Source organism: Acomys minous, assembly GCF_964271855.1.
Source record: "Acomys minous genome assembly, chromosome: 6".
In the NCBI taxonomy this organism is placed as follows: Eukaryota; Metazoa; Chordata; class Mammalia; order Rodentia; family Muridae; genus Acomys; species Acomys minous.
Genome location: NC_140487.1, coordinates 128,835,945 through 128,860,966, shown reverse-complemented (window position 1 = coordinate 128,860,966; position 25,022 = coordinate 128,835,945). Strand labels below are relative to the sequence as shown.

General features: G+C 52.6%; 1 protein-coding gene across 2 annotated transcripts in view; it reads left to right on the top strand.

The window, feature by feature from the left end:
* PRKCZ (protein kinase C zeta) overlaps nucleotides 1-25,022 on the top strand; it is a 106,102-nt gene that overhangs the window by 43,822 nt on the left and 37,258 nt on the right. For both annotated transcript variants that reach the window (XM_084785314.1, XM_084785315.1), the window contains one exon: nucleotides 24,807-24,892. In XM_084785314.1, the coding sequence (XP_084641440.1) occupies nucleotides 24,807-24,892 (86 nt within the window). The remainder of the gene's footprint in view (nucleotides 1-24,806; nucleotides 24,893-25,022) is intronic.

Below are 25,022 nucleotides of genomic sequence, written 5' to 3'. Positions count from 1 at the left end.
TGAGGCAGGTCTGCTTCCACCATCACACTGTGGGGCTGCACCCCTGAGGCAGGTCTGCTTCCACCACCACACTGTGGGGCTGCACCCCTGAGGCAGGTCTGCTTCCACCATCACACCGTGGGGCTGCACCCCTGAGGCAGGTCTGCTTACACCACCACACCGTGGGGCTGCACCCCTGAGGCAGGTCTGCTGCCACCACCACACCGTGGGGCTGCACCCCTGAGGCAGGTCTGCTGCCACCACCACACCATGGGGCTGCACCCCTGAGGCAGGTCTGCTTCCACCATCACACCGTGGGGCTGCACCCCTGAGGCAGGTCTGCTTACACCACCACACCGTGGGGCTGCACCCCTGAGGCAGGTCTGCTTCCACCACCACACTGTGGGGCTGCACCCCTGAGGCAGGTCTGCTTCCACCATCACACTGTGGGGCTGCACCCCTGAGGCAGGTCTGCTTCCACCACCACACTGTGGGGCTGCACCCCTGAGGCAGGTCTGCCTCCACCATCACACTGTGGGGCTGCACCCCTGAGGCAGGTCTGCTTCCACCACCACACTGTGGGGCTGCACCCCTGAGGCAGGTCTGCTTCCACCATCACACCGTAGGGCTGCACCCCTGAGGCAGGTCTGCTTCCACCATCACACCGTAGGGCTGCACCCCTGAGGCAGGTCTGCTTCCACCATCACACCGTGGGGCTGCACCCCTGAGGCAGGTCTGCTTCCACCATCACACCGTAGGGCTGCACCCCTGAGGCAGGTCTGCTTCCACCATCACACCGTGGGGCTGCACCCCTGAGGCAGGTCTGCTTCCACCATCACACCGTAGGGCTGCACCCCTGAGGCAGGTCTGCCTCCACCATCACACCGTGGGGCTGCACCCCTGAGGCAGGTCTGCTTCCACCATCACACTGTGGGGCTGCACCCCTGAGGCAGGTCTGCCTCCACCATCACACCGTGGGGCTGCACCCCTGAGGCAGGTCTGCTTCCACCATCACACTGTGGGGCTGCACCCCTGAGGCAGGTCTGCCTCCACCATCACACCGTGGGGCTGCACCCCTGAGGCAGGTCTGCTGCCACCACTACACTGTGGGGCTGCACCCCTGAGGCAGGTCTGCCTCCACCATCACACCGTGGGGCTGCACCCCTGAGGCAGGTCTGCCTCCACCATCACACCGTGGGGCTGCATCCCTGAGGCAGGTCTGCTTCCACCATCACACCGTGGGGCTGCACCCCTGAGGCAGTCCCGAGGAAGGAGCTGTTGGCTAGAACCACAGGCCCCACAGCTTGGCCACACAGGAAGGACAGTGGCCGACAGGTCAGCCCCCTTCACTGAACCCTCCTCCTCCTCCTCATCTCGTTATTCAGCCTTTGCGCACCTTGGGGTCTCCGTGCTTGTGACACTGAGGCCTTTGTAGGCAGCTGGGGTGCTCAGAACCCACCCAAGTAGAGGGAGATGCAGGCAGAGGGGCTTGGGCCATGTTAAGAGAGTCTGCGAAACAAAGACTCACTGTTTTATCCTGTCTGCTGAAGTGCCAGCCCCCGGGGAGCCAGCCTTTCCCTGTACGCAGCTCCCTGCTGCTGGCTGTGCTTTGGCTCCTTATGTCTGCCTTGCTTTTGTTTGTGATTGTGGGTTTGTTTGTTTGTTTTTCTGAGACAGGGTCTCTCTGTGTAGCCTTGACTGTCCTGGACTTGCTTTGTAGACCAGGCTGGCCTCGAACTCACAGAGATCCGCCTGCCTCTGCCTCCCAAGTGCTGGGATTAAAGGCGTGCGCCACCACGCACCCGGTTTGATTGTGGTTTTTTAAGATAGGATTTCTCTCGGTAGCCCCGTCTATCCTAGAACTCACTCTGTAGACAGGCTGGCCTCAAACTGGATTAAAGGCCTGTGAGCCACCACTGTCCTGCTCTTCGCTACTTTTGAAGTGAGAGAAAAGTTCACTTTGTAAAAAGAGATTGGAGAGTTACGTGTTGTACAGAGGCCTTCTGGGAGCTGACCTCTGGGATGGGGTCACTGCCCTTCCAACCCCAGGTCCTCTGAGTGGTTCCTAATACCTTGCATCTGATCTTGCCTGAGGTTTTTTTTTCTCATACCTTTCTTTGTTTTATTTCTAGTTTGAGATAGAGTCTCACTGTGTGGCCCAGGCAGGTCTTGAACTCCCTCTTTTCCTGTCTCCACTCCCACAAAACAACACACCACCTCCCAGTACATTTTTTTTTTAAGATTTATTTAGTTACTTATGTATGCAGTGCTCTGCCTGCATGTACACCTGCAGGCCAGAAGAGGGCACCAGATCTCAATACAGATGGTTGTGAGCCTCAATGTGGTTGCTGGGACTTGAACTCAGGACCTTTGGAAGAGCAGGCGGTGCTCTTAACCTCTGAGCCATCTCTCCAGCCCCCAGTACATTCTTTTTAGTGTTTGAGCTATTCTAGTTTTTTGTTTTGCTTTATGTGTACAGGTGTTTTGTCTTCATGTATGATTGTGTACCACGTATATTCAGTGCCAGAGGAGCCCAGAAGAGGGAGTCAAATCCTCTGGAACTGGAGCAACAGTTTTCTAGACCCTGTGTGGGCATTGAGAACTGAGCCCGGGTCCTCTAGAAGGGAAGTCACTGCTCTTAACCTCTGAGCAGTCTCTCCAACTCTCCACCTCCCTCAGTACATTTTAAAAACCTCCTTAGGCAATATTTGAGGGACGTTTAACTCATTTTCTGTATTCAGTTCCCAACCCTATTTTGATTCTCATATATAAGAAATATAGCTGGGTGGTGGTGCTGCACACCTTTAATCCCAGCGAGGCAGCTGGATCTCTGAGTTGGAGGCCAGCCTGGTCTACAATGCAAGCCAAGGACAGCCAAGGCTACACAGAGAGACCATGTCTCAAAAGAAAGAAAGGAAGAAAGAAAGAAAAAAATATAAAGCCACACATTGGCCGCGCCCACCACCTGGAGGGAGACTGGTGAGCACCTTCTGATTCAGCCATGGCTTTAGTGATGTGCCTGTTTCTCCTTCCCAAACCCTTCCTCTTTCCGTCTTTTGACTGCCAACCCCCAGGAGAAGCTCCACTGGGGCTCTAGCGATCTACCTGGTCTTGTACTAATTCTCACAATGAATCATCCGTCCCTTGGTCCCAGCCTTGCACCATGTGCTGTAGCATTCCTATAGCCTCTCCCTGGTCAGCCGCTGACTACAAGGCTCAGGACCCAGAACGGCAGATCCACTAGGCTTTAGTTCCCTTTCTGTGGGAAGAGGATAGAAGTGACCTACTAGTCAGCGGCCCGGTGTGTGCGCCTGTTCGTAAGGGCCCCTTGCCCTGCTCTGGCTCTTCTTTTTCCCATAGCTGTTGAGAATCTTACTTGTGTTTGCCCTTTGGCCTCTGTAGAAGGGAGAATTGCAAGCCAGGACGCAAGCTGAGGCTCAGCCAGGGTGATGGACCTCAGTTGAGAGGGGTGTGTCCTGTGTGCTGTGCAACCTTTGCCTCTCAAGCTTGTTACTTGAAGTTTAAGGATCTGACTGGCTTCGAAAATACAAGACAGACAAAACAAAACAAAACTACTTTAATCCCAGCACTTGAGAGGCAGAGGCAGGTGGATCTCTGTGAGTTCGAGGCCAGCCTGGTCTACAAACAAAAGCAAGTCTATGACAACCAGGGCTACATAGAGAAACCCTGTCTCCAAAAAACCAAACCAAACAAACACACCCCTGCCCCCGCTCCCCCCAAAGAAGACGAGAAAATAAGGACTAATCTGTATTATGTAGTCTGGACGCTGCTCCTGTTGTATGGCCCCACCTGGAGGCCTGGAGGCTATGAGACACGTTGGTTTGGTGGTGTGTCCTTAGTCTAGAAGTGTGGCGATGTCAAAGTAAGACTTGTGGAGGCCCACAGAGAATGCGAGGGGAGCAGCAGCGGCTCCCAAGACTCCTCAGAAGGTCCTGATGCACCGCACACAGTGCTGGTCTACAGGGGACTCCTGGCACACTAGTGATGTCTCAAAATGGCTGGGAAGGTGACTGCTTCCCCCTTCTTTACGGAAGTCTCCTGCCTCCCTCCCCCCATTTCCTTGTAGTTACACCAACCTGATTGATTGCTATTGGTGCTTGGGAGAGCATGCGGTGGTCTGATAGGTCAGCCTTTTAAAGGCTTAAACACTGACTAACAAAGTCAGCTCTGCACCTTTGAGTCTGGTCTCCAGAGTCTGATTCCCCGGATTCTGTGTGGACTCTGTCATCGTTCACCCCCTTCCTGACCCCCACATAGAAGGGCGTTTGCTACACAGTATCAAACTAGAAGGGCATGTACACAGTGACTATTCCTAAGCAAAGTCACCAGGTACATAGCAAAGACACAAAGTAGACGGGCAATTGGTCCACCATAGGGACATGCTGTAGACACTTAACGAGTACATTGCAAAGACACTGGGCAGACAGACACGTAGTGGGTACACGGTAGATCAGTTTATGCCGGTAATGCCGCATGAGGTTCCTGAAGGCCCCCGGGACCCGAGCTGGTCTCAAGGGGAGAGTTGCAGACCTGGCACTGCTCCCAGGTTAGTGGAAGCCGCGTGGGTGCGCTCTCCCCAGTTGTCACCGACGGTAGGGGGAGCTGTGTGGCGTCGGCCTGCTGAGATGCTGACCACGGCCCCCAGCTCTCCAGCCAATGGGATCACGTCAGGATGGTAGGCAAGCCCTGGACTTGTAACGGTTTCCCAGGTGCTCCCTCTTGAGGCCGCTATCTCAGCAGCTGGCAGGCGTGGTTGTGTCGAGCCCGGGGCTGGGTGTCCAAGTAGCACCCGCTGACCAAGAGGCACTGTGAAAACAGAGCTGCGGGTGGGGATGCGGGTGAACTCCTGCCCCCTAAGAGGCTCCATCCAGGAGAGCAGAGGGGTGGGGGGCGGGGGAGTTGGGGGTGGCAAAGCTCCTTTCTGCAGGGTTCCAGGCAGCAAGGAAGAGGAGCAAGGGCAAGCACCCCACTTACGGAGCACCCGAGCCCACCAGAGTTGATTCTTCATCCGTGGTCACTGTAGAGAGGGTGCTGTTTACAGCGAGCGGGGCACACGTGTGTGTGTGGGGGGGGGGAGTTTGTCGCTCCATAATGAGGGCTTCTGAGGAGAACAGGAGCTTCCCACGCTTATCCTAGGTGGCTTGGTAGGACACCCTCCTCCCCCTGGAACAGCAGAGAGGCCTAGGCTTGCTCATCAGCTGGAGGGGGGCGGGGTTGGGGGGGTTGGGAGGTGCTCCAGAGCTGTCAGCTGAGACAGCCTCTAAGCCCTTCTGCTACAACTTGCTGGGAAAGGCTGAAGGGAGGCTGTAGTCAACGGCCAGGTGGATGCAGGCTCCCACCCTGGAGCTGCTGGGGGAGGGGGGGGAGCTGAGCCCTGTCAGCCAGAGTCACCTTGACCACCAGGCTGCATGTACACAGGGCAGACACGTCGTCACCCGAGCACAAGGAATTTGTGTTAGAGGATAAGAGTGAGCAGCATTGAGCTGGCAGGTGACAGGAAGCCTGTGTCCTCCATAGAGGTGACCACAGCAGGGACCTACAGTCAACCATTGAAGCCAGGAGTCGGGTGAGGAGAGGGACCCCAGGCCTGCCCTGGAGAAAAGTCAGAGGGGGACTAGCTGGACCCTGAGTGTGGGACAGGAGACTGCCTGGAGGTTCTTGTAAAGGACGCGGGACTTGGCGAGGGGGAGGCCGGGGTCGCAATACATTCCTTCCCTACCTGGTCAAGGACTGTCGCCATAAAGCGTTAAGAAGAGAGAAGCAGGGGCCAGCTGACTTTAATCTGAGCGCAGAGGCAGAGGCAGGCAGATCTCTGAGCTGGAGGCCAGCATGGTCCACAAAACCAGTTCCAGGACAGCTGGGGCTACACAGAGAGATGGGGGCAGGCGGGGCGGGGCAAAGCAGGCTCTAGCAATGATTGACAGGAGATAGGTAGGCTGGCGGCAGAGCAGTAGATAAGTGGGCACTGACAGGTGAGTGCAGGGAAGGGGCCCGTCTTCCAACAGAGAATGGCTTTGGGGTAAAAAAAAAAAAATGTGTGTCTTTTCACGCATGGCCCATGTGTCTAGCTTACAGCCATGTCAAATTCCTCAAAATGTCATCATGTGTGCAGGTGTGTCAACACATATGTAGTGTAGTTTTACAAGAAAATCCCGATCGCTCTATTTTACCAATAAAGACTGGCTCAGAGAGTCAGAGAGACCACCCAGCTGGCCTACCGCCTTAGCTCATGTTCCGATGGAAAAGGCCCAAAAGGCTCACTGGCTCAGCGGACAGCCCAGGAGGAAAAGGCCAAAAAAAACCAAGGCCAAACAAAGGCTTGCTAGCTCAAAGCCCCAAAAAGCCAAAGACCAAGGAGCTGAGGTGCTCAAGAACCAGAGAGCTAAAAGCTAAAAAGCCCTGTCTACTTCTACCCGCTGTCTTAAACGCCCCACAACTCAGTCCCTCCTAATCTTAATCCCTGTCAGCTGGGTTCTTGCCCTGTCTCTGGACCTAAGGGTCAACGTTATTAAATCCTGTGTACAGGAAATTCTTGGGTTAAAGGTGTGTGTTAGGGCTCATCCTCAGCAGACAGGAGACAGGCTATTACAGTTCACGGTCTCAGGGGTCACAGTGGGATCAGATGTCCTGCCACAGTGTGGTCTTTGTGAGCAGCCAATACAGAGAGCTGTCCCAGCTCTGCAGGGACCCACCTCCCCGTCCCTTTCACCCACCGCCTGTTCCCCTGCTGTGATTTGGGCGTTTTCCAGCAAGTCATAGAAACAATCCTGCCGCTCAGGGCTTCAAGAGTGGCTCTTCACTGTACGGGAGCCCAGAGGCGAACCCCAGCTTGCGGCCCTGTGCCTCTTCGGGGGGCCACGGCATTTGTGGGTGGCTGGCCCACGCTAAGCTGGCCATTCCCTCAGCTAACCCTTCTGCTTGGACATTGTGTCTCTCTCCTTGCTGCAGGGCTGCACCTGGTCGTGAGTGTCTAAGTGTGTGAGCACCCACTCCTGTGTGCTGGCACACTGTTGCTGTTTTGTTTATTTGTTTTGCATGACAGAGGGTGCTGGGGAGTCTTGGGAGACATGGAGCTCTAGAGGTGGGGTTGCTGGGGGTGCACAGGCCCAAGCGTCATTTGAGTTTGTGCTTGCCTCCTTCCTCCCTCCCTTCCTTTCATGTGCACCAGCTGAGGAGGTAGCCAATTCCCGCCATGGCTTTGTTTTCAGACATTGTAGTTTATTCTAATTTCATTACTGTTGCTGTGATAAAATGCCCTGACACCTCCCCCCCAAAAAGAGAACTTTTAGGGGAGAAAGGGTTTCTTTTAGCTCAGTTTCTAGCATCAAGGTGACAGGAACTTAAAACAGCTACTCCCATCACTCACAGCCAAGTGCATGCTTGGCTTCTTCTCCACTCTCACACAGTTCAGGACCCCTGCCTGGGGACCAGTGCTGCCCACAGTGTCCCCACAGCCCCTCATGGAGACATTCTAGGTTGGGCCAACTTAACAATAAACCCGACCGTTGCGGGCTTACGACATTTGAACGGACACACCCTTTTCTCCGTGTCTATAGAAACTCTGAGGCTCGGAGACACATTTCGTTAGCGCTCTCAAGCGGGCATCGGGGGTGGCACTCTATGACACCCTCCTGATCCCTGGGAGCAGCCTTAGGTCCAGCCCTGCGCTTAGTGTGGCGCACACCAGTCGGTGCCCTTCTGACAGAAGGAAGTCACCCTCTCTTTCCCGCTTACCTCTAATTGAGTGCCCCTTGCTCCTGAGCCCTATTTCGAGATCCTAACAGCTTGAGTGAATGGCAGATGAGGCCGAGGCAGTGAGGGCTGGTTCTGCCGGAAAACGACAAGGAAGAGGCGTGTGCTGCGGTAGCTGTGTCCTGTGAGACCAGTGGGTCCTGAAGCAGTCGTGGGTTGGGGTTTTGAGGTTGCTCTTTAGCATCCTAAAGTCATTGTTCCCACTGGAGAGTCTGAGGCCCTCTAGGGCCCTGGGGATAAGAGTAACCTCTGTACCCTCCCTCTCCCTCTCCAGATCCAAACCCTTCCCCAACAGGGCGCCAGCAGAGCAGTAAACCAGACTGGCCCTAAGGAACTCGGGTGTCACCCCCAAGGCTGATCGACTCTTACACTTCCGGGCATCTTCTCCCTTTCTTTTCTTTTTTGTCGGTTTGTTAAGGGTTAGTTTCTTTTGGTTTTTTTTTTTGTTTTGTTTTTTGTTTTTTTTTTTCTGTTTTTCTGTATAGCCTTGGCTGTCCTAGAACTGGCTCTATAGATCAGGCTGGCCTAGAACTCAGAGCTCCACTTGCCGCTGCCTCCTGCTGGAATTAAAGGTGTGCACCACACCCAGCCCTGCCTGCGCATTTTCAGAGCTACGTTATGTCAAAAGACAAAGTTGTCAATAAGTCTAAAGGTTTTGTTTTGTTTTTGAGGCAGAGTCTTAGGTTCCTGGGCTCCAACTTCTGTCTGAAACTATAGGTACCAGGCCCTGCCAAAGGCTTGGGGTCACTGCGTGCATGCAGTCCTGGGATCCCAGGCACTGCCTCACGAGACCGTAAGTGTTCCTGTCAGCAAAAGAAACTACCGTTTCAGAGTTGTTGTAAGGTGAGGACAGGGAAAAAGAACAGAACAAAAACCACACACTGATGTAGATCAGGCTGTGCAGGCCACCACTGTTACAAAGCTGCCACACTGGATACTCCTTAATTATTTATCTTTTTAAAAAATGTGTATTCATTTGTTTTATGTATATGAGTGTTCTCTCTTCATGCACACGGGCATCAGATTCCATTACAGATGGTTGTGAGCCACCATGTGGCTGCTGGGGATTGAACTCAGGACCTCTGAAAGAGCAGCCTGTGCTCTTAACCACTGAACTATCTCTCCAGCCCCTTCTTAATTTTTTCTAATATGTCTTTTTAGGGTCAAGTACAAGAGCCTCCTGTATTTTGTGAATATGTTTCCTTTTGTTTTGAGACCGTGCTGCCGTCTGCCCTTGAACTCTTGAGCGCTGGGATTACAGCTTCCTTTAGTTTTTAATGAACTAGGCAAACTGGGATGATAATTTTTGTTGATTCGTAGACACTTCTTCATATATTTGGGGACTGTTGTCTTTTTTTTTTTTCTTCAAGATGTGTTTATTTATTTAGATAGGATCTTACTAAGTAGTTCTGGCTGTCTTGGAACGCCTACATAGACCATGCTGGCCTCAGACTTAAAGCGATCTGCTTACTTCCACACCTGCCATTTTACCCCACTCTTAAGTGTGTGTGTGTCTGTATGTGTGTCTGTGTGTGTGTCTATGTGTCTGTATCTGTGTGTCTGTATATCTGTGTGTGTGTGTCTGTATCTGTGTGTGTCTGTATATCTGTGTGTGTCTGTGTCTGTGTGTCTGTATATCTGTGTGTCTGTATATCTGTGTGTGTGTCTGTGTGTGTCTGTATATCTGTGTCTGTGTGTGTCTTTGTGTGTCTGCGTCTGTGTGTGTGTGTGTGTGTGTGTCTGTGTGTCTGTGTGTTTGTATCTGTGTGTGTCTGTATATCTGTGTGTATGTGTCTGTATCTGTGTGTGTCTGTGTCTATATATCTGTGTGTGTGTGTCTGTGTCTGTATCTCTGTGTGTGTGTGTGTGTGTGTGTGTGTGTGTCTGTGTGTGGGTGTAGGCGTGGGAGAGCAGGTGCCTGCGGACACTAGTGGTGTCAGATCCTGCTGGACTTTTAGGTGACTGTGAGTGACGTAGCATAGGTAGTGGGTCCCAAACTTGGGTCCTGTGTAAGAGCAGCAGCGTTTTAACCCATAAGACGTCTGTCCAGCCCTGGGAGTCTTGGGTTCTCGTGACAAATGTCTTCCTCACTCGATGGCTTACCCTCCATTCTGATTATGTCTTTAGACGAACATGCAATGAAGTCTTTATTTGGTATTTTTTTTTAATCCTGCTGAGGAAATGCCCCTGACCAAAGCCACTAACAGTGCCCCGTGCTGTACTTTGTGGGCTTTAGTGAGAGTTCTCCAGTACTGGGAGTGAATTTTCTAAATGGTGTGAGGGGCAGAGGTCTGGCTTAGTCTGAAGGGCCTTCCTTCGCCATGCACTTCAGTGGGCCTGTCGCAGATGAGGCCGTCTGTGGGGCCTCTGTGTGAACTCCCTCAGCCTCCCCACCCCAGCATTTTGTGCCCACACCACACTGTCTTAACTACTAGGGCTTTGGGATCAGTTACCCGTGAGTTTTATCCTGTAAAGTCTTCCAGTTTTACTTTTCCTCAAAATGGGCTTTGCTGTTCTTCATCTTTGACCCTTGTTTACAGTCAGCTTGTTAGTTTACAGAACACCAACCAGGAACACACTCAAGGCCTCAGGTCCCATTCCCCAGTAACACACACACACACACACACACACACACACACACACACACACACCAACCAGGAGCACACTCAAGGCCTCAGGTCCCATTCCCCAGTAACACACACACACACACACACACACACACACACACACACGGGCTGGAGAGATGTCTCAGTGGTTAAGAGCGCCGCCTGCTCTTCCAGAGGTCCTGAGTTCAATTCCCAGCAACCACATGGTGGCTCACAACCATCTGTAATGTGATCTGATGCCCTCTTCTGGCCTGGAGGTGTACATGCAGGCAGAGCACTGTATACATAATAAATAAATAAATAAATCTTTAAACACACACACATACACACACACAGTGTTGTTTGTTTGTTTGGGGGTTTTGGTTTTTCAAGACAGGGTTTCTCTGTGTAGCCCTGGCTGTCTTGGACTTATCTTGTAGACCAGGCTGACCTCGAACTCAAAGAGGTCCTCCTGCGCTCTACCTCCTGAGTGCTGGGATTAAAGGCGTGCACCACCAATCCCGGCCCCAGCTGCTTTATTTGAAAGATGGACATGGTGGTGCACACCCACTGTCCTAGCATTTGGGAGGCTGAGGCAGTAAATTAGGTGTTCAAGGCCATCCTCAACTGCATACCAAGTTTGAGGCCAGCCTGGGCTATGTAATACCCTGATTTTGTTTTTAACTTTAAGTTACAGATCAGCTTATGGGTTGATCTGGGGAAATCGACATCTTTGCAATGTTGAGGCTTGTAACCCATGAGAATGTACTTATGTGTTCATTAAATTATTTCAGTGTTACGATCCTGGCACATTTTCTGTTAAATTAATGTTACAATATCTTAATTCTATTTTATTATAAAAATTTTTTGTGTCCTGTTTGATTATAAAGTTGTGAGGTGGGGGGGATTTGATCATTGTTTCATTTTGCTCTTTTGTCGCCCTCTTGTCACACTCCACAGACCTGCCATAACATTCAGACTGTGGGTCCACAGCACGTCCTAGAGGCACTGCCAATTCATCAGCAAATGACAGTTCCCTTTGTCCTTTTCCTTGTTGTCCTGGTACTGTTTACTTTTTCTTTTTCTTTTCCTGAGACAGGGTCTCTCTGTGTAGCGTTGGCTGCCCTGCACTTCCTTGGTAGACCAGGCTGGCCTTGAACTCAACAGAGATCCGCCTGCCTCTGCCTCCCGGAGTGCTGGGATTAAAGGTGGAATTGTGGGGCAAGGCTGGCCCACACCGCGGCTGATTCCAGGGAATCGCTTTCAAAACCCGATGCTGTTAGTACCATGCTTTGTTATTGTTATGTTTGTCATAAGTCCCCACTGTCTTTTTTTATTTTTTTTAAGATTTATTATTTATTTATTATCATGTATACAGTACTCTGGATGCATGTACACCTGCAGACCAGAAGAGGGCGTCAGATCACATTATATAGATGGTTGTGAGCCACCATGTGGTTGCTGGGATTTGAACTCAGGACCTCTGGAGGAGCAGTCGGTGCCCTTAAACTCTGAGCCATCTCTCCGGCCCCAAGTCCCCACTGTCTTAATAAGGAGGTTATGCTTTTCCCTGGGTGAAAGTTGTCACAGATGATGCTGTGTTTTACCAAACTGCTTCCTTCCTCTGACATGACAGCCACTCCGCTTTTGTTCGCTAATTCATTGAACACACCTGTCAGTTTCCTGTGCCACCTGCCTGGGTTTTAGTGTGGACTACCCACTTTATACCTCAGTAGATTCATTTTGCTAACTCAGGGTTTGGTGTTTTTGTAATTGTGTTTATGAAAAGGTTGAGCTGTAATTTTCCTTTTCTGTAATGCTGTCAACTCTTGGGGCTGTAGGCCTTACAAAATTAAGAAAGAATTCTTTTTCTTTTTCTTTTTTTCTTTTTTATATATAACCAGGATGATTTTTTTTCATAACAGATTAATATTCTAATTTTGGAGGCCGATTCACTCATGAAGTCACATGGTGTGCTTCATGGATGTGTCTTTGCATTGCAGGCTCAGCTTTTCAAATTGAAGTCAGCTGTATGGATTTTGTATCCCTGCGGTCACATATAGTAAAATGTGTCCTCAGGGCCTGGTAAAGTTGGAGTTACGTGAAGTCTGCCAGTTTCTTCTGATTTTCTCATATGTGTTACTGTTTCTACTTTGCTCTTCATTATTTTCTTCCTTGGTGTTCTTTGGGTTTGAATTGCCATTCCTTGACAGTTTTCCTTAAATAGAGTGTCCTCCGGTTCATAATCCTCCTGCCTCAGTCTCCCACATTCTGGCATCACAGGTGGGCACCACCTTACTCACCCAGCAAACAGCCGGTTTCTATGTATGGAGATGGATCATAAATCACTTTAGCACCCCCTCTTCTACTGTTTACCTCCCACCCTGACAGTTTCCCCTGATAGTGTGAGTTAGCCCAGATAAGGATAGCCATTGTAGTTAGCTGTGCCCCCCCTGCCCGCCCGCCCCCCCAGACTAGAATAGCCATCGTAGTTGGAAATATTTTAGTTTCTTTTGTCCTCTTTCTTAGACCCAGATTTGAGGGGCCTTGTTTTGTTAGCTTTGCTTCGTGCTTTTGTGGCCTTTTGAGACAAGTGTATCTCAGGCTGGCGTGGGGCTCGGGCTCCTCCTGCGTGCTCCAGTCTTCCCAGTGCGTGATCCGGCAGGCCCGCGTCTCAGCTATTGCTGTGATACAAAACCCGTGACCATGACAACTTAGATGAGAAGGCGTTAACTCATCTATCAGTTTCTGAGGTTTAGCGTCCGTCCGTGATGGCAGGACAGGAACAGTTGAGGGCTCATTCCTTGATCCAGAATGAGGAAACAGAGAGAACGGTGGGAATGTCCTAAGCCCGCCCTCGGTGACACGCCCCCTCCAACCAGACCACACCTTCTGATCCCTCCTAGGTAGCTCCACCAGCTGGGGACCAAAGTTCAGTGAGCCTCCGAGGGGCTGCTCTCGTTCAAAGCAGTGCACCCCGCTTCGGTTCTTCAGAAGCGAATTAGTGAGCTGGGCCATTGCTGGTGGCAGGGACTCATATGGCCCATACAATCAAGCCCGGCCCCAGGTTCAGTTCCCAGTACGACCAAGTGTAGAGGACGCGGTGGTTGCTCGGCTCGGTGAGGCACACCGTTATCCCAGCAGTCAGGCACCTGTGGCAGAATGACCGCCGTGAGTTAGAGGCCAGCCTGGCCAGCTTAACAACGCCGTATTTCAAGAGCCAAAAATCTCATTATTATTTAATCTCCAGCCATTGGAATGCCATTCCCTTTCTGTTTTTAGCCTCATTTCGCCGAGGATAGAGAACACACACAATTGTAGCACTGCAGCCTTGACACAGGGGCCTGACAGGATGTCGTGAGCATGTTTCGCATTTGACGGCGTGAGCTTGGGGAGTCTTGGGGGGGGTGCTATGGACTGAAGGTTTGTGGGGCCCCTCATTCATAGTTTTAATCTGTACTTCATCGTGGTGGTGCTTAGAGACAGGGCCATCCATGCTGGTGGGTCTGCTGTACCTACAAGAAGAGACTGTGAGAGACTTGGTTCTCACCTCTCCATCATGAAGGACATAATTAGACCACACTTGTCTGCAAGCCAGTGAGAGGCCTCGCCTGAACTCAGCCCGGCCTTAAGCCTCTGTGCTATCTGAGGAGGGTCTGCTGCCGTGGCTTTTGCTGTGCTGCCCACGTGACAGAGACAGATCTCCACGTCTGTCTTGTTTGTCCCAGTAGCTGAACTCTCTCCAGCCAGACATCTGAGAACTGAGCCCCAGCCCCTGCTTTAGGCCGTACAGACCCTAAAGAATCAGGCCCAGCCGGCCCCCGTGGTCTCTTTGCTCCAGTGGGGCCCTTGGCCTTTCCGACTTTCCCCGCTCACCCTTGGTTGGAGGGTTAGACTGGTGGGAGCTACGTGGTGCCCCCTCCATGTTCTCAACCCTGTGTCACGTCCACAGTGCGCCTCCTGTTCAGCTGTCGCTTGTAGCAGCATCTCCGACTTGTTTACTTGCTCTGTGCCCCGTGTTCTGTCCGTTGCTGGCTTCATTGTGTCCCTCAGATCTAAGGATTGAATCCAGTCTGACGGCCGGGGGGGGCAGTGATATGCTTACTTCTTCCCGGGGGGGGGGGGGGGAGCTGTACTCAGCACGGATTCATGGCACTTGGACTGCTATGGAAATACTCGGCTGTCCATTGCAGGGTTTTTTTGTTTGTTTGTTTGGTTTTGGTTTTGTTGTTGTTGTTTGGTTTTTTGAGACCGGGTTTCTCTGTCTCTGCCTTGGTTGTCCTGGACTCGCTTTGTAGACCAGGCTGGCCTCAGACTCACAGTGATCCGCCTGCCTCTGCCTCCCAAGTGCTGGGATTAAAGGCGTGCGCCATCACGCCCGGCTCGTTGCAGTTTTTATCGCAGCACATTAGTGTATTAGCATCAGTACTACCATAAGGTGTGATTGCCGTAAAGTGCCAAGCTTCCTCTGGACCACTCAGGGTCAGTTTTCCTAATGTTTACTGGTCACAAAAGGATACTTGTATGCAGGACTTGTACCAGGGCTTCTGGGGCCCAGAGGCAGCCTCTCTTCCACACGCTTACTTGGTTATAGGTCAAGGGTGTAGCAGCAAGTTCCTGCGCCCCCAGCACTGTGTGGCCATTTTCATAGCAGGCTAGCAAGTCCCAACAGCTCCTCACGCAGTTTTCCAAGCGGTCAAGGCCTTTCCTTGCTCCACCATTCCCTCACATAGGACCCTTCTGAGACTCAGACCCTGAGCGCTACTCCGGCCCCTGCCTTCCAAGATTCCCAGTGAGGTTTGGCCAGGCACTTCAGAAACCCTGTCAGGACGTGGCCGTCCAGCAGGGGGCACCTGAGATCCAGCCACAGCGCCACTGTCCACGTAGACAGTTTTCCTCTGGAAGGAGCTATCCTGTGTCACACCAGTATTGGTCTTTCTCTTTCTCTCTCCTCCCCTCAGTCCCATGGGGCAGCTGTTCTGGGGTTTATCTTGCCCCCCCGCCCCGGCCAGGCGGCAGCACATCTTCCTGAAGTCTTTCCCATGATGGCCCCACAGAGCCTGTCTGCGATGTCTGCCTGCCAGCGAGGGTGTCTGGTGTCTTCCTTGCAGGTAGAACTCCTGAGACCCAGAGACGTCAGTGCCTGGTCACTGTCAGAGGTCATGTGTGTGCTCACTGGACACCTAACAAACAAGTCCCAGGGCCCAGGTCCTTTTCCCTGTGAGACAGGCTGCCTCAAACATGTACATCCATGACATGGCTGTTCAGCCAGGCAGTGAGGGCATGGATGCAGTTTTGGTGTTATAGTGGATAGATACAGATGGCACTGACAGGCTGTTGGGCTGCAGGCCATGAGCAGTGTCCACAAGGTGGCCCAGACTCACCTTGCTTCTTTATGGCCTCACTCAGGGCCATCTGGGGTGACCCACACACATAATAAGCCGGCCTGACCGGCAGCCCCTCTCTTTGTCTTTGGTCACGTGGCTGGACCTGTGCTGGCCAGCGACATCACTAGGATACTCTGATCTTCTTTGGTGTGGACGATAAGTGAGCCATCTCCAGGCTGGAATGGGCAGCGCCGCCAGGACCTGCTCCCCCTATGGGATGCTCAGTAACTGCACCCCCAGGCAGGGCCCTCGTCCCTGTGCTCTGCCCAGGAAGGAAGATGAAGCCAGAGGACGAACAGGCACCCACCAGCCCTGGGTCAGCTTTTTTTTTTTTTTTTTTGTTTAGCACATATCAATAATACATAGTAATTGGCTTTATTGTAACATTGTCATACTTGTACATAGTATATCCCATGCATATCACACACACACACACACACACACACACACCCTTGTTTCTGTCACCCTCTCTGTGCCTGTTTTGACTTGTTTGTTTCGGGTCTTGCTGTGCAGGCCACGCTGACCTTGGACTCATGGCAATTCTCCTGTCTTAGCCACCATGCCTGTGTCACAGTTTTTCTTCCTCCCTACCCCACTACCTGGGCCCCTCTCCAGTCAGCGTGACCTGGGTTAGTCCCCACTGAGGCCCATGCCTTGTGCTGGGGTCACCGCCTGTGTCATTGCCAGTTTTCCCACCACGGTCCTGTGTTCGCCGGTATCTGTCCTCATCTGTAGGGCCGCAGGATATGTGTTTTTTCGCCCATCTCTGATGTACCAAGGCTCCCTGTAGATGAGGGGACGGGACAGCCCCCTGTGTGGGTCAGCTGTTTGGCTGTTTCTCTGCTGTGCGTTTTCTCCTACACCCTCCGGTGTGTTGTGGTCGTGTTGTGGTTGCGTAGGGACACGCCCTGGGCGCGCAGGCCGGTGGCGACCCTGTGTGGGAGCCGTGGCTGCGCCTGCTGCTCACAAACAGGCCCCTCTCCCACGCAGCCGTAGCTTCCCACAGAAGCAGTTCCCGTACCTCTATCCAGGCCTGTTTCTGTGATCTCGGTGTTACTCTTCGCTTGCCTCTGAAAGCGTGGCATGTGTAAGTCATACTTTGAGCTGGGAAACAGATCGGTGGTTAGAGACAGGAAGTTTGAGATGGGATGGGAAAGTCCCTGGAGGGAGGCAGTGAGTGCAGACTCAGACGGCGCTGCCCTCCCCAGGCTCCCACAGTTGAGCAGCTGGTCTTCCCATCACTGCCCACTGCGCCCAGCTCCTGGGATGGCGCCTACGTGGCAGCGCAGAAGGAAAGGACATCCTTATTCTCACTCATATCCCGCCCCCCCCGGGGGGAGCCAGAGCCTGAAGTGAACTAGCCCTGGCTACCCACAGCGTTAGGGCTGAATAAAGCACCCTGTGCACCACGGGAAAGCCACGGCGCAACCACTCAGTGGCTCGGTAATGGAACTCCCGGGATAAGTTGGCGTGCGTATGTGTGTGATGGAGAAAGATAAACAGGACCCTGGGAAGAACCACCGTGGCCCTGAGCCTACAGGTGGCAGTGTCTGTTCTGCCCCGTCCCTGACATCTGTCCCGCGCTCCGTTAGACTCCCTCTGGTCCTCAGGTGCCTAACCTGCTGCCTGCCTTTGCTGGCCACTGAGCTCTCCGTGAGACTTAATTGCCGGTCCATGTTCCATCGCTGGCACCACAGGGTCCACCCTTTGGCACCACTGTGCCTTGTGCACGTCACACCGCACATTACACATCCCACAGACGAGGAGCCCCCGGCTTTATTCCAATCTGCTGCCAGACCTCAGCCCACCTCCTCGTCCCCAAGCCTGGAGGAGGAGGTGGGTTTGTCCAGTTAGCTTAGCTTTTTTAAAATGTGGGGGGTTTCTTTTCTTTTCTCTTTCTTTCTTTCTTTCTTTTTTTTTTCTTTTTTTTTTTTCACCTTGTCAGTGCTTGAGATGCTAAATTACCATGGAAACAGCTTGTTAAGATTCCTGTGACCAGCCTAATTATAGAATTCAAAGACAGGCAGAGAGAGCTCCTGGAGGTTGTCAGAGTTAAGGCTGGAAGAAAAGAAAGGCAACCCACACAACTCTTCGGGACTTGCTGTTCACCATGTGCCAGCCCCCAGGGAGGTGGCGGCTGAGTACCCAGTGGGGCATGTGACACCAGCAACTCCCACCAGAGTTCAGGCTCCTTTCACAGCCAAAGCTCAGCCTTAACACCAGCTTTCATGACAGACGTGCCAGACCACCACCATGGATAGCTCCTGTGCTGTGCAGGGAACATCACTCAGCTCTTCCTTAGAGCCTGGGCTTACTCCAGGGTCCAGGCCCCACAAAAGTCTCCCTCCGCTGGAGGATGAAGTGGACTGAGATGCCCAGGCAGTAGGTGCACAGGGTCCCTCCCTCTGCTGTCAGAAACCGAGGCCCACTCATATCCTTTTGTGCTCGTAATAGCGGCAAGCTCTTAGGTCCACAGCAGAGTTTTCCAGGCAAAACCAAATTCTGAAAGTGCAACTGGCCCCCCTGTGACAGAGGCAGCCGGATTCCCCAAGGCTCCCCAGAGTCTCAGCCCAAAGGCCTAGAAACCATCCCAGCGGGACTCTTTGTGGCTGTGTCCAGGGCTACACTGCTCTTTGGGAACCTTCTATTAAGTCTGTACAGTGTGAAAGTTTGGATTTTGACAGCTGCAGCCCTTGCGGCAACTCAGGTTTCTAAGAAACAGCTCAGTTGATTCAGAAGCCAAGGATGTCACAACCCTGCCCACCCCCAGGCGACCGTAGGTAGTTACCTCTGAGGAATGCTCTTTAGCCCCTGGCCGGAATCCGCAGCACCAGCAAAGAGCGAAACATCACCCTAAGCCCTGACAGACCGTACACTGAGCGGGAGTCCTGGATGGGGTCGTGGGCAGGGAGACGACATTGGAGAAGTTAAGGAAATCTGAGCGGTGCGGACTTTGCTGTAGAAAGCATCCTTTTTGCGTCACTGATTGTGACAGAGGTAACATGCTAAAGTGGGTGAGGATGGCGGAGCCCAGGCAGGAAGTCTCAGGAAGTACCTTGCTCAGACACCTAAAAAGCAGCTCACTGGAGGAAGTTGAGGGGGCCTGACTAGCACCAGGCTGGAGAGGTGAGCTGCTGACCCCGTCCTAGTTTGTACAGGTGAGGGAGGGGACAGCACATGTCTTAGTCACTGTTCGATTGCCGCGAAGAGACACTATGACCGTGACAACCCTTATAAAGGAAGCATTTACTTGGGGCAGGCTCACAGTTTCAGAGGGTTGGTCCATTATCGTCACGGCGGGCAGCATGGCGGCACGCTGCTGGAGATGGAGCTGGGGATTCTGCGTCTGGACCCGTAGACAGCAGGAAGAGAGGGACACTGGGATTGACATGGGCTTCAAAACCCCAGAGCCCACCCCCAGGGTCGGGCTTCCTCCAGCCTGGCCGCACTCCTAATCTTTTCAAGTAGATCCCCTCCCTGATGACCAAGTGTTCAAGTATGAGTCTGGGGGTGGGGGACATTCCTCTTCAAACTACCACAGCACAAGACCTAGTCCAGGGCCTTTCTGGCCCCTTAAAGTGTAGCAGGGCCTGGAAAGATGACCCAGCAGTTAAGAGCACTTACTGATCTTACAGAGGGCCTGGTTCCGTGCCCAGCACCCACATGGTGCCTCACAACTGTCAGCGGGCAGCAGACATGCACATAATCTGCATATTTTTTTGTTTTTTTGTTTTGACATGAAGGATCACTGGCTGTTGCTGTGAATCCTTCTCACTCATCTGGTCGGTGCTCATCCAGCAGTGGCACAGGCATGGATCAGATACCCTGGGGCTCCCCTGATCTACCTGGGGCACCCACTGCCACAACTGTGAATGATTTTCCTGTGGAGCTCTGAAGTGCATAGCTCTCCCACAGAGTCCTGTGCTCCTGAGGCACCCAACGTGATGCATACAGTGAAAGGAATTGGCCCACAGGGACATGGAGGCTAGGATGTCCAGCGTCGTCAGTGTGGACTTCAGGCCAAGCACAAAGCCCACAGCCACCAAAGGGCGGCCTTCAGCCTTTCCATTGTGCTGGCTGACTGGAAGAGGCCTGTCCATGATGAGAAGGGCCACATTCAAAGTTCATATTTAATGCTAGCCTCATCCCTGTACATCTTGACAGAAACATCTAGAACGTTAGACCTAACACAGTTGACACATGAACTCTAGAGGATTACCTCTTATCAAGTTGGCATTCATATACTGCTCTGTAAAGCACACTTGGCCTCCAAATCAAGTCACACTTCACCCCTGCTGAGCAGGCCTGCACTGTGCACACCTCTGCGTGCACTGGCCCATTTCTTCAGAGGAGGGCGTGGTCACCTTGGGCCTTCTGGTCGACCTCCAGTAGGCAGTCATGGCCTCTTACTGATTTTCATACCACTTTACTCCCTTTCCCCTCACAGTCTCAGCTTTTCCTTCTGAGGTGGAGGGGCCAGTGTTGTGTTGGTGGCTTCCCTAGGACCTGACAGAATGAATCCCAGGCGTCCTGGAGGAGACAGGCCTGGTCTGCAGGTGCACAGGGTGCTTTAAAGACTGCCGCCCCAGCGCTGCTGCACAGGGTGCCTGAGACGAGGTGGTTTGCAGGAAACGGGTTTTGTTTCAAAGTTTTAGAGGGTGCACACAGAAAGCTGTGTCAGCCTCTGGTGAGGGCCTGGTGCTGTGTCACTGCTACAGTGTAGAGAGCCACATGGGGACGCTTTCCCCTTTGTAAAGCCACTCGTGCCCTAGCGTAGAGTGCCCCACTTACAGCCACCTTCCGCGGTGCCATCAGCCTGCGGCTCTGGTAACTGCGATTCCAGCACGCAGACCATAGCAGATCCCTGAAGGTAAAAAGTGAAACTGAGGGCTAAAGAGACGGCTGGGCAGTTAAAAGGACCAGGTTTGGTTCCCGGCACCCACATGGTAACTAACAACCACCTGGGACTCCAGTTCTAGGGGCCTGATGCTTTCTTCTGGCTTCCGTGTGCCCCCGTGTGCACGCGGTACACGGATATACACTCAGGCACATACACATACACGTTAAAGGGGGGAAAATGAAATCGGGTTAGCAAGGTGGCTTACACGTGTGCCATGGCATGCACACACTTACATACATGATAGATAGATAGATAGACAGACAGACAGACAGACAGATAGGTAGGTAGATAGAGATAGAGAGATAGATCTTTAAAAATAAGTGCCGGGCGGTGGTGGCGCACATCTTTAATCCCAGCACTCGGGAGGCAGAGGCAGGTGGATCTCTGTGAGTTCAAGGCCAGCCTGGTCTGCAAAGCGAGTCCAGGATAGTCAGCTACACAAAGAAACCCTGTCTCGAAAAACAAACAAACAAAAACAATAAAAATAAGTAAGTGAAATGTGGGCCAGTGAGTTGGCTAAGAAAATAAAGGTACTTGCTGCCAAGGCTAACAACCTGAGTTCAGTTCCCAGAACATACATGGTGGAGGCAGAGAACCAGCCACACACATGTCTGTGACATGTACATAACTCCTGTGGTTTGTCTCCTGACCTCCACACACATGTCTGTGACATGTATATAACTCCTGTGGTTTGTCTCCTGACCTCCACACACATGTCTGTGACATGTACATAACTCCTGCAGGTGGTCTCCTGACCTCCACACACACATCTGTGACATGTACATAACTCCTGTGGTTTGTCTCCTGACCTCCACACACACATCTGTGACATGTCTGTGACATGTCTGACCTTCACCCACATGCCCATGACATGTAAACAAACAATAATAAATAAAATTTAAAACATTTTTAAAAATTGTTTTTGTTTGGTCGAGGTTTGTTTGAGAGAGTCTCCCTTTGCAGCCCAGGCTGGCCTTGACTTTCCATTCTCTTGCCTCAGCCCCAAGTGCTGGGATTTTAGTGTGCACCTCCCGTGCCTGGCTTGAGGTGGTCTCGGATGCCCGGGGAGCCTCTGCGGGAGCTCTGTGCAGGCTGTGACTGAGGACCACAGGAGCAAGTGTTCCTCTTCACAGACCTGTTCCCATGTCAGCTTAGGCCTTCCCCAGGAGTGTATGTGAAGGCCCTGGTGCCCTTCTTCCTAGATGCCGTGGCAGATCATGTGACGTTAATTTGGCTGATCCTTCAAATGTAGAGAGAAGCTTTTGCGATCTCAAGGTTTTCTGGCTTCACAAGTTGGATTCATCCAACTCATTTGCTATCTTCTGGGAAATGCTTTTTTCTTCTGTGGATATGCTCTCTTTGTTTGTGTGTGTGTGTGTGTGTGTGTGTGTGTGTGTGTGTGTGTGTGCATGTGTGACAGCACATCTGTATGTGAGAGTACACACATCTACACATGAGTATATTATATCTAGCTAACTCTCTACTTTATTATATGTGATAAATAATGTGTATATATATGATATATATTAATTGCTACTTGCAGCTTGGCCCGGGGACCTTGTCTCTGCCGCTCACATGCTGGGGTTTCAAGCGTCTGCTATATCTGCGTGCTGTTTACCTGAGGGTTTCCAGGGACCCAAACTCTGACACTCTTACTTCTGCAGCAAATGCTTTTTAATCCACTGAGCTGTACCCCACTCCACCCCACCCCCACCCCAGCCCCTGCAACCCCACTGCCTTTAAAACCAACTACTGGGCTTGGTCCTGTGAGCGCGTGGCTTATCTGCCACGCTTACCTGCGCGTGTAAGTGTTCAGATACGCTCGCCTCCTACTCGTAGCCTCCTCGGAGTCTCCTCACGGGGTCAGGGTGTTCTCCACATCGTCCTCATCGGCTGCTCGCTTTCACCCTTTTTTTCTCTGAAAGACCAAATATCCGCATGGCAGAAGACAGGGTCTTAGACTGTCCTGGCTGCAAAGCAAGATGCTCCAGGCCAGGGACGTAAGTAAGGCTGGAGGACCAGCATCAGGAGCCAGCGTGTGGTCCTCTGCTCCCAGACTTCAGGCAGGACATTTTTTAGTGCCCTTGTATTCTGGAGAGCTAGCGCTGCTCTCCTCTTGGGGGAGGCACTAACTGGGGCCCCACTCTATGCCCATCACCTCCTCAGCCCTGTCTCCAATTACAGCCCCACTGTGTGCTTCGGGCATAGAGCCGTCCCTCAACAACGATGAAGTCCAGGCTCTTTTGATACAGATGACAAGGTACTGCGGCACTCCTGGTCACTTGTCACTTGTGTGCTTCAGACCCTGAGGCTGATTACACAGTTCTGTTTCCTGTCCCACTGGCTAAGTTTCTCCTGTTGAGGGCTCCCTCGACAGCCCTGGCCTCTGCGAGGACACCTGCGCTTCCTTTCACTTCCCAGTGTCGTCCAGGAAGGCGCTAAACGGCTCTTCGTTTTTTTTTTCAGTGCTGTAACTGAGCTGGAAGGCTCTCATGGGAAATGTGGGACAAAAGGACGCAGCCCACAAGTCCCCGTGTGTCCCCATGTTGCCCCCTAAGTTTACTTCTTCAGCTCTGTCCTCTGGCCACTTCATACACCTCATCCCCTTCCCTTCAGGTATGGGATGGTGTGGGAGCCACACAGAAGGACAGTGAGGCCCGAGGCTGTTAGGAGTAAGGACTTGGGCCCCCTTGGCTCGGTTTCCCTAGGAAGGCGGGTGGGCCAGAGAGCAGGCCGTGACCTGGCATCGTGGACAGGGGCACACGGGGCTCACTGGGGCTGACAGACTCTGGTTTCGCCCCTCCCACTAGAGTGTACTTCCACAGGGCCTGACTCCCCAGGTGGCTGACGTGGGAGGGGACAAAGGCTGGCGCTGCCTCCCATCGTGGCCTCATCTGAGGCTGGAGCCCTCCCTGTAGGGTCACCAGACAATGCTTGCCTTCTCTCAGATGCCACTGAAGCCGCAATTCTGGGAGCATCTGAGCTGTGAGCTGGGACCCGGGAGGGGAGCTGCACTTGGGTGTGGTGGGCCAGACTCACGCACGCGCGCACACACACACACACACACACACACACACACACACACACACACACACACACACACGGCTGTGGGACCTTCGTTCTTCCTGCGCTCCCAGAGGGACCGCGGCTTCCGGCTCCTCACTGAATCTCCCCTTTAAGTGGAGAGAAGCGTGTCTTGCCATTTGCTGTGACCTGATTTCAGCAGTTTCCAGCCAGAGCTGGTAATTTGCTTGTTTTAAAAAAACATTCCGTTACACTCTCCGCTTAGGAGTGTTCTCAGTGCTTCTGCGAGGCTCCTAGGCGTCGCTCTTGCTACAGGATTTTATAAAAGCACAAAGGTCCCCATTGTACCTTGTGTTTCTGGAGGTTTTGTCTCTGTGTGCTGGTCTCATGGCATGTGGGGGTTGTGGGATGGAAAGCAGGCTACGGTTCTGGTCAGAACTTCAGTGGTGTTTAAAAAATAAAAAAAAGAGTTGTTCTAGTCGATGTAAACAGTTCATCTCACAAAGTGATGTTTGGGGTAACTTTGGACTCAGAACAAATATTCAAGAGAGCTAGACCCCTCCTCTGCCCCAGGATCTACTGAGTTAGAGGGGCCTTGGGCCTGGGTGAGTCACAGAAACTACCCTGGCTGACTATAACATCCAGCCCAGCCGTCCACTTTCCCTCCTTGGATGGTCATATGTAAATATCATGGTCCATTTGAACCTTGTCCCTGTATGGAAAAAAAGGGGCCTGGCTTTCAGGGTCTGCCCAGAGGGAAGGAGGGCAAAGGAAAACAGGCAGGCAGAGAGTAAGCAGTCTGGGGACTGAGTGGCCCAGGCTGGAGGAACTGACATCCCATCATCCCACTGCTGTACCCTGCCTGCTCCTGCCGGATGCTGGGTATTCTCCACTACTGTCCGGGGCCTCTCCCGTCCGAGCTGCCTTCTCCAGCAGCCACAGCTGTGAGAACATGAGAGTCGCGTGAGGAGAGGTGAAGGAGAAGCCTCTACCTGGGAAGCTGTCAGTTTAGTTCTGGCATCCCTTAGCCGGGACTGCAGCCGCAGCTCCAGCCACCTAGACAGGAGTGGCCTGTCCCCGTCTGTACCTTGGGCTCAGGAGCCAGGCTCCTGCATCGCGATGCTGCTCTTCCTCACACGTTTTTCACACCCTCCCTAGAATCCATCTACCGCCGTGGAGCCAGAAGATGGAGGAAGCTGTACCGCGCCAACGGCCACCTCTTCCAAGCCAAGCGCTTTAACAGGGTGAGTGCCCCGCCCAGTCTCCAGTGACCCTCCTCGCAGGGGTCGCTTTTTTATTGCTTCTATAAAAGGAAAGGGTTCCCCCCCACCCAAGCGTCCTTTTCTGCTGAGCTTCCTTCAGCTGTGCCTTGGG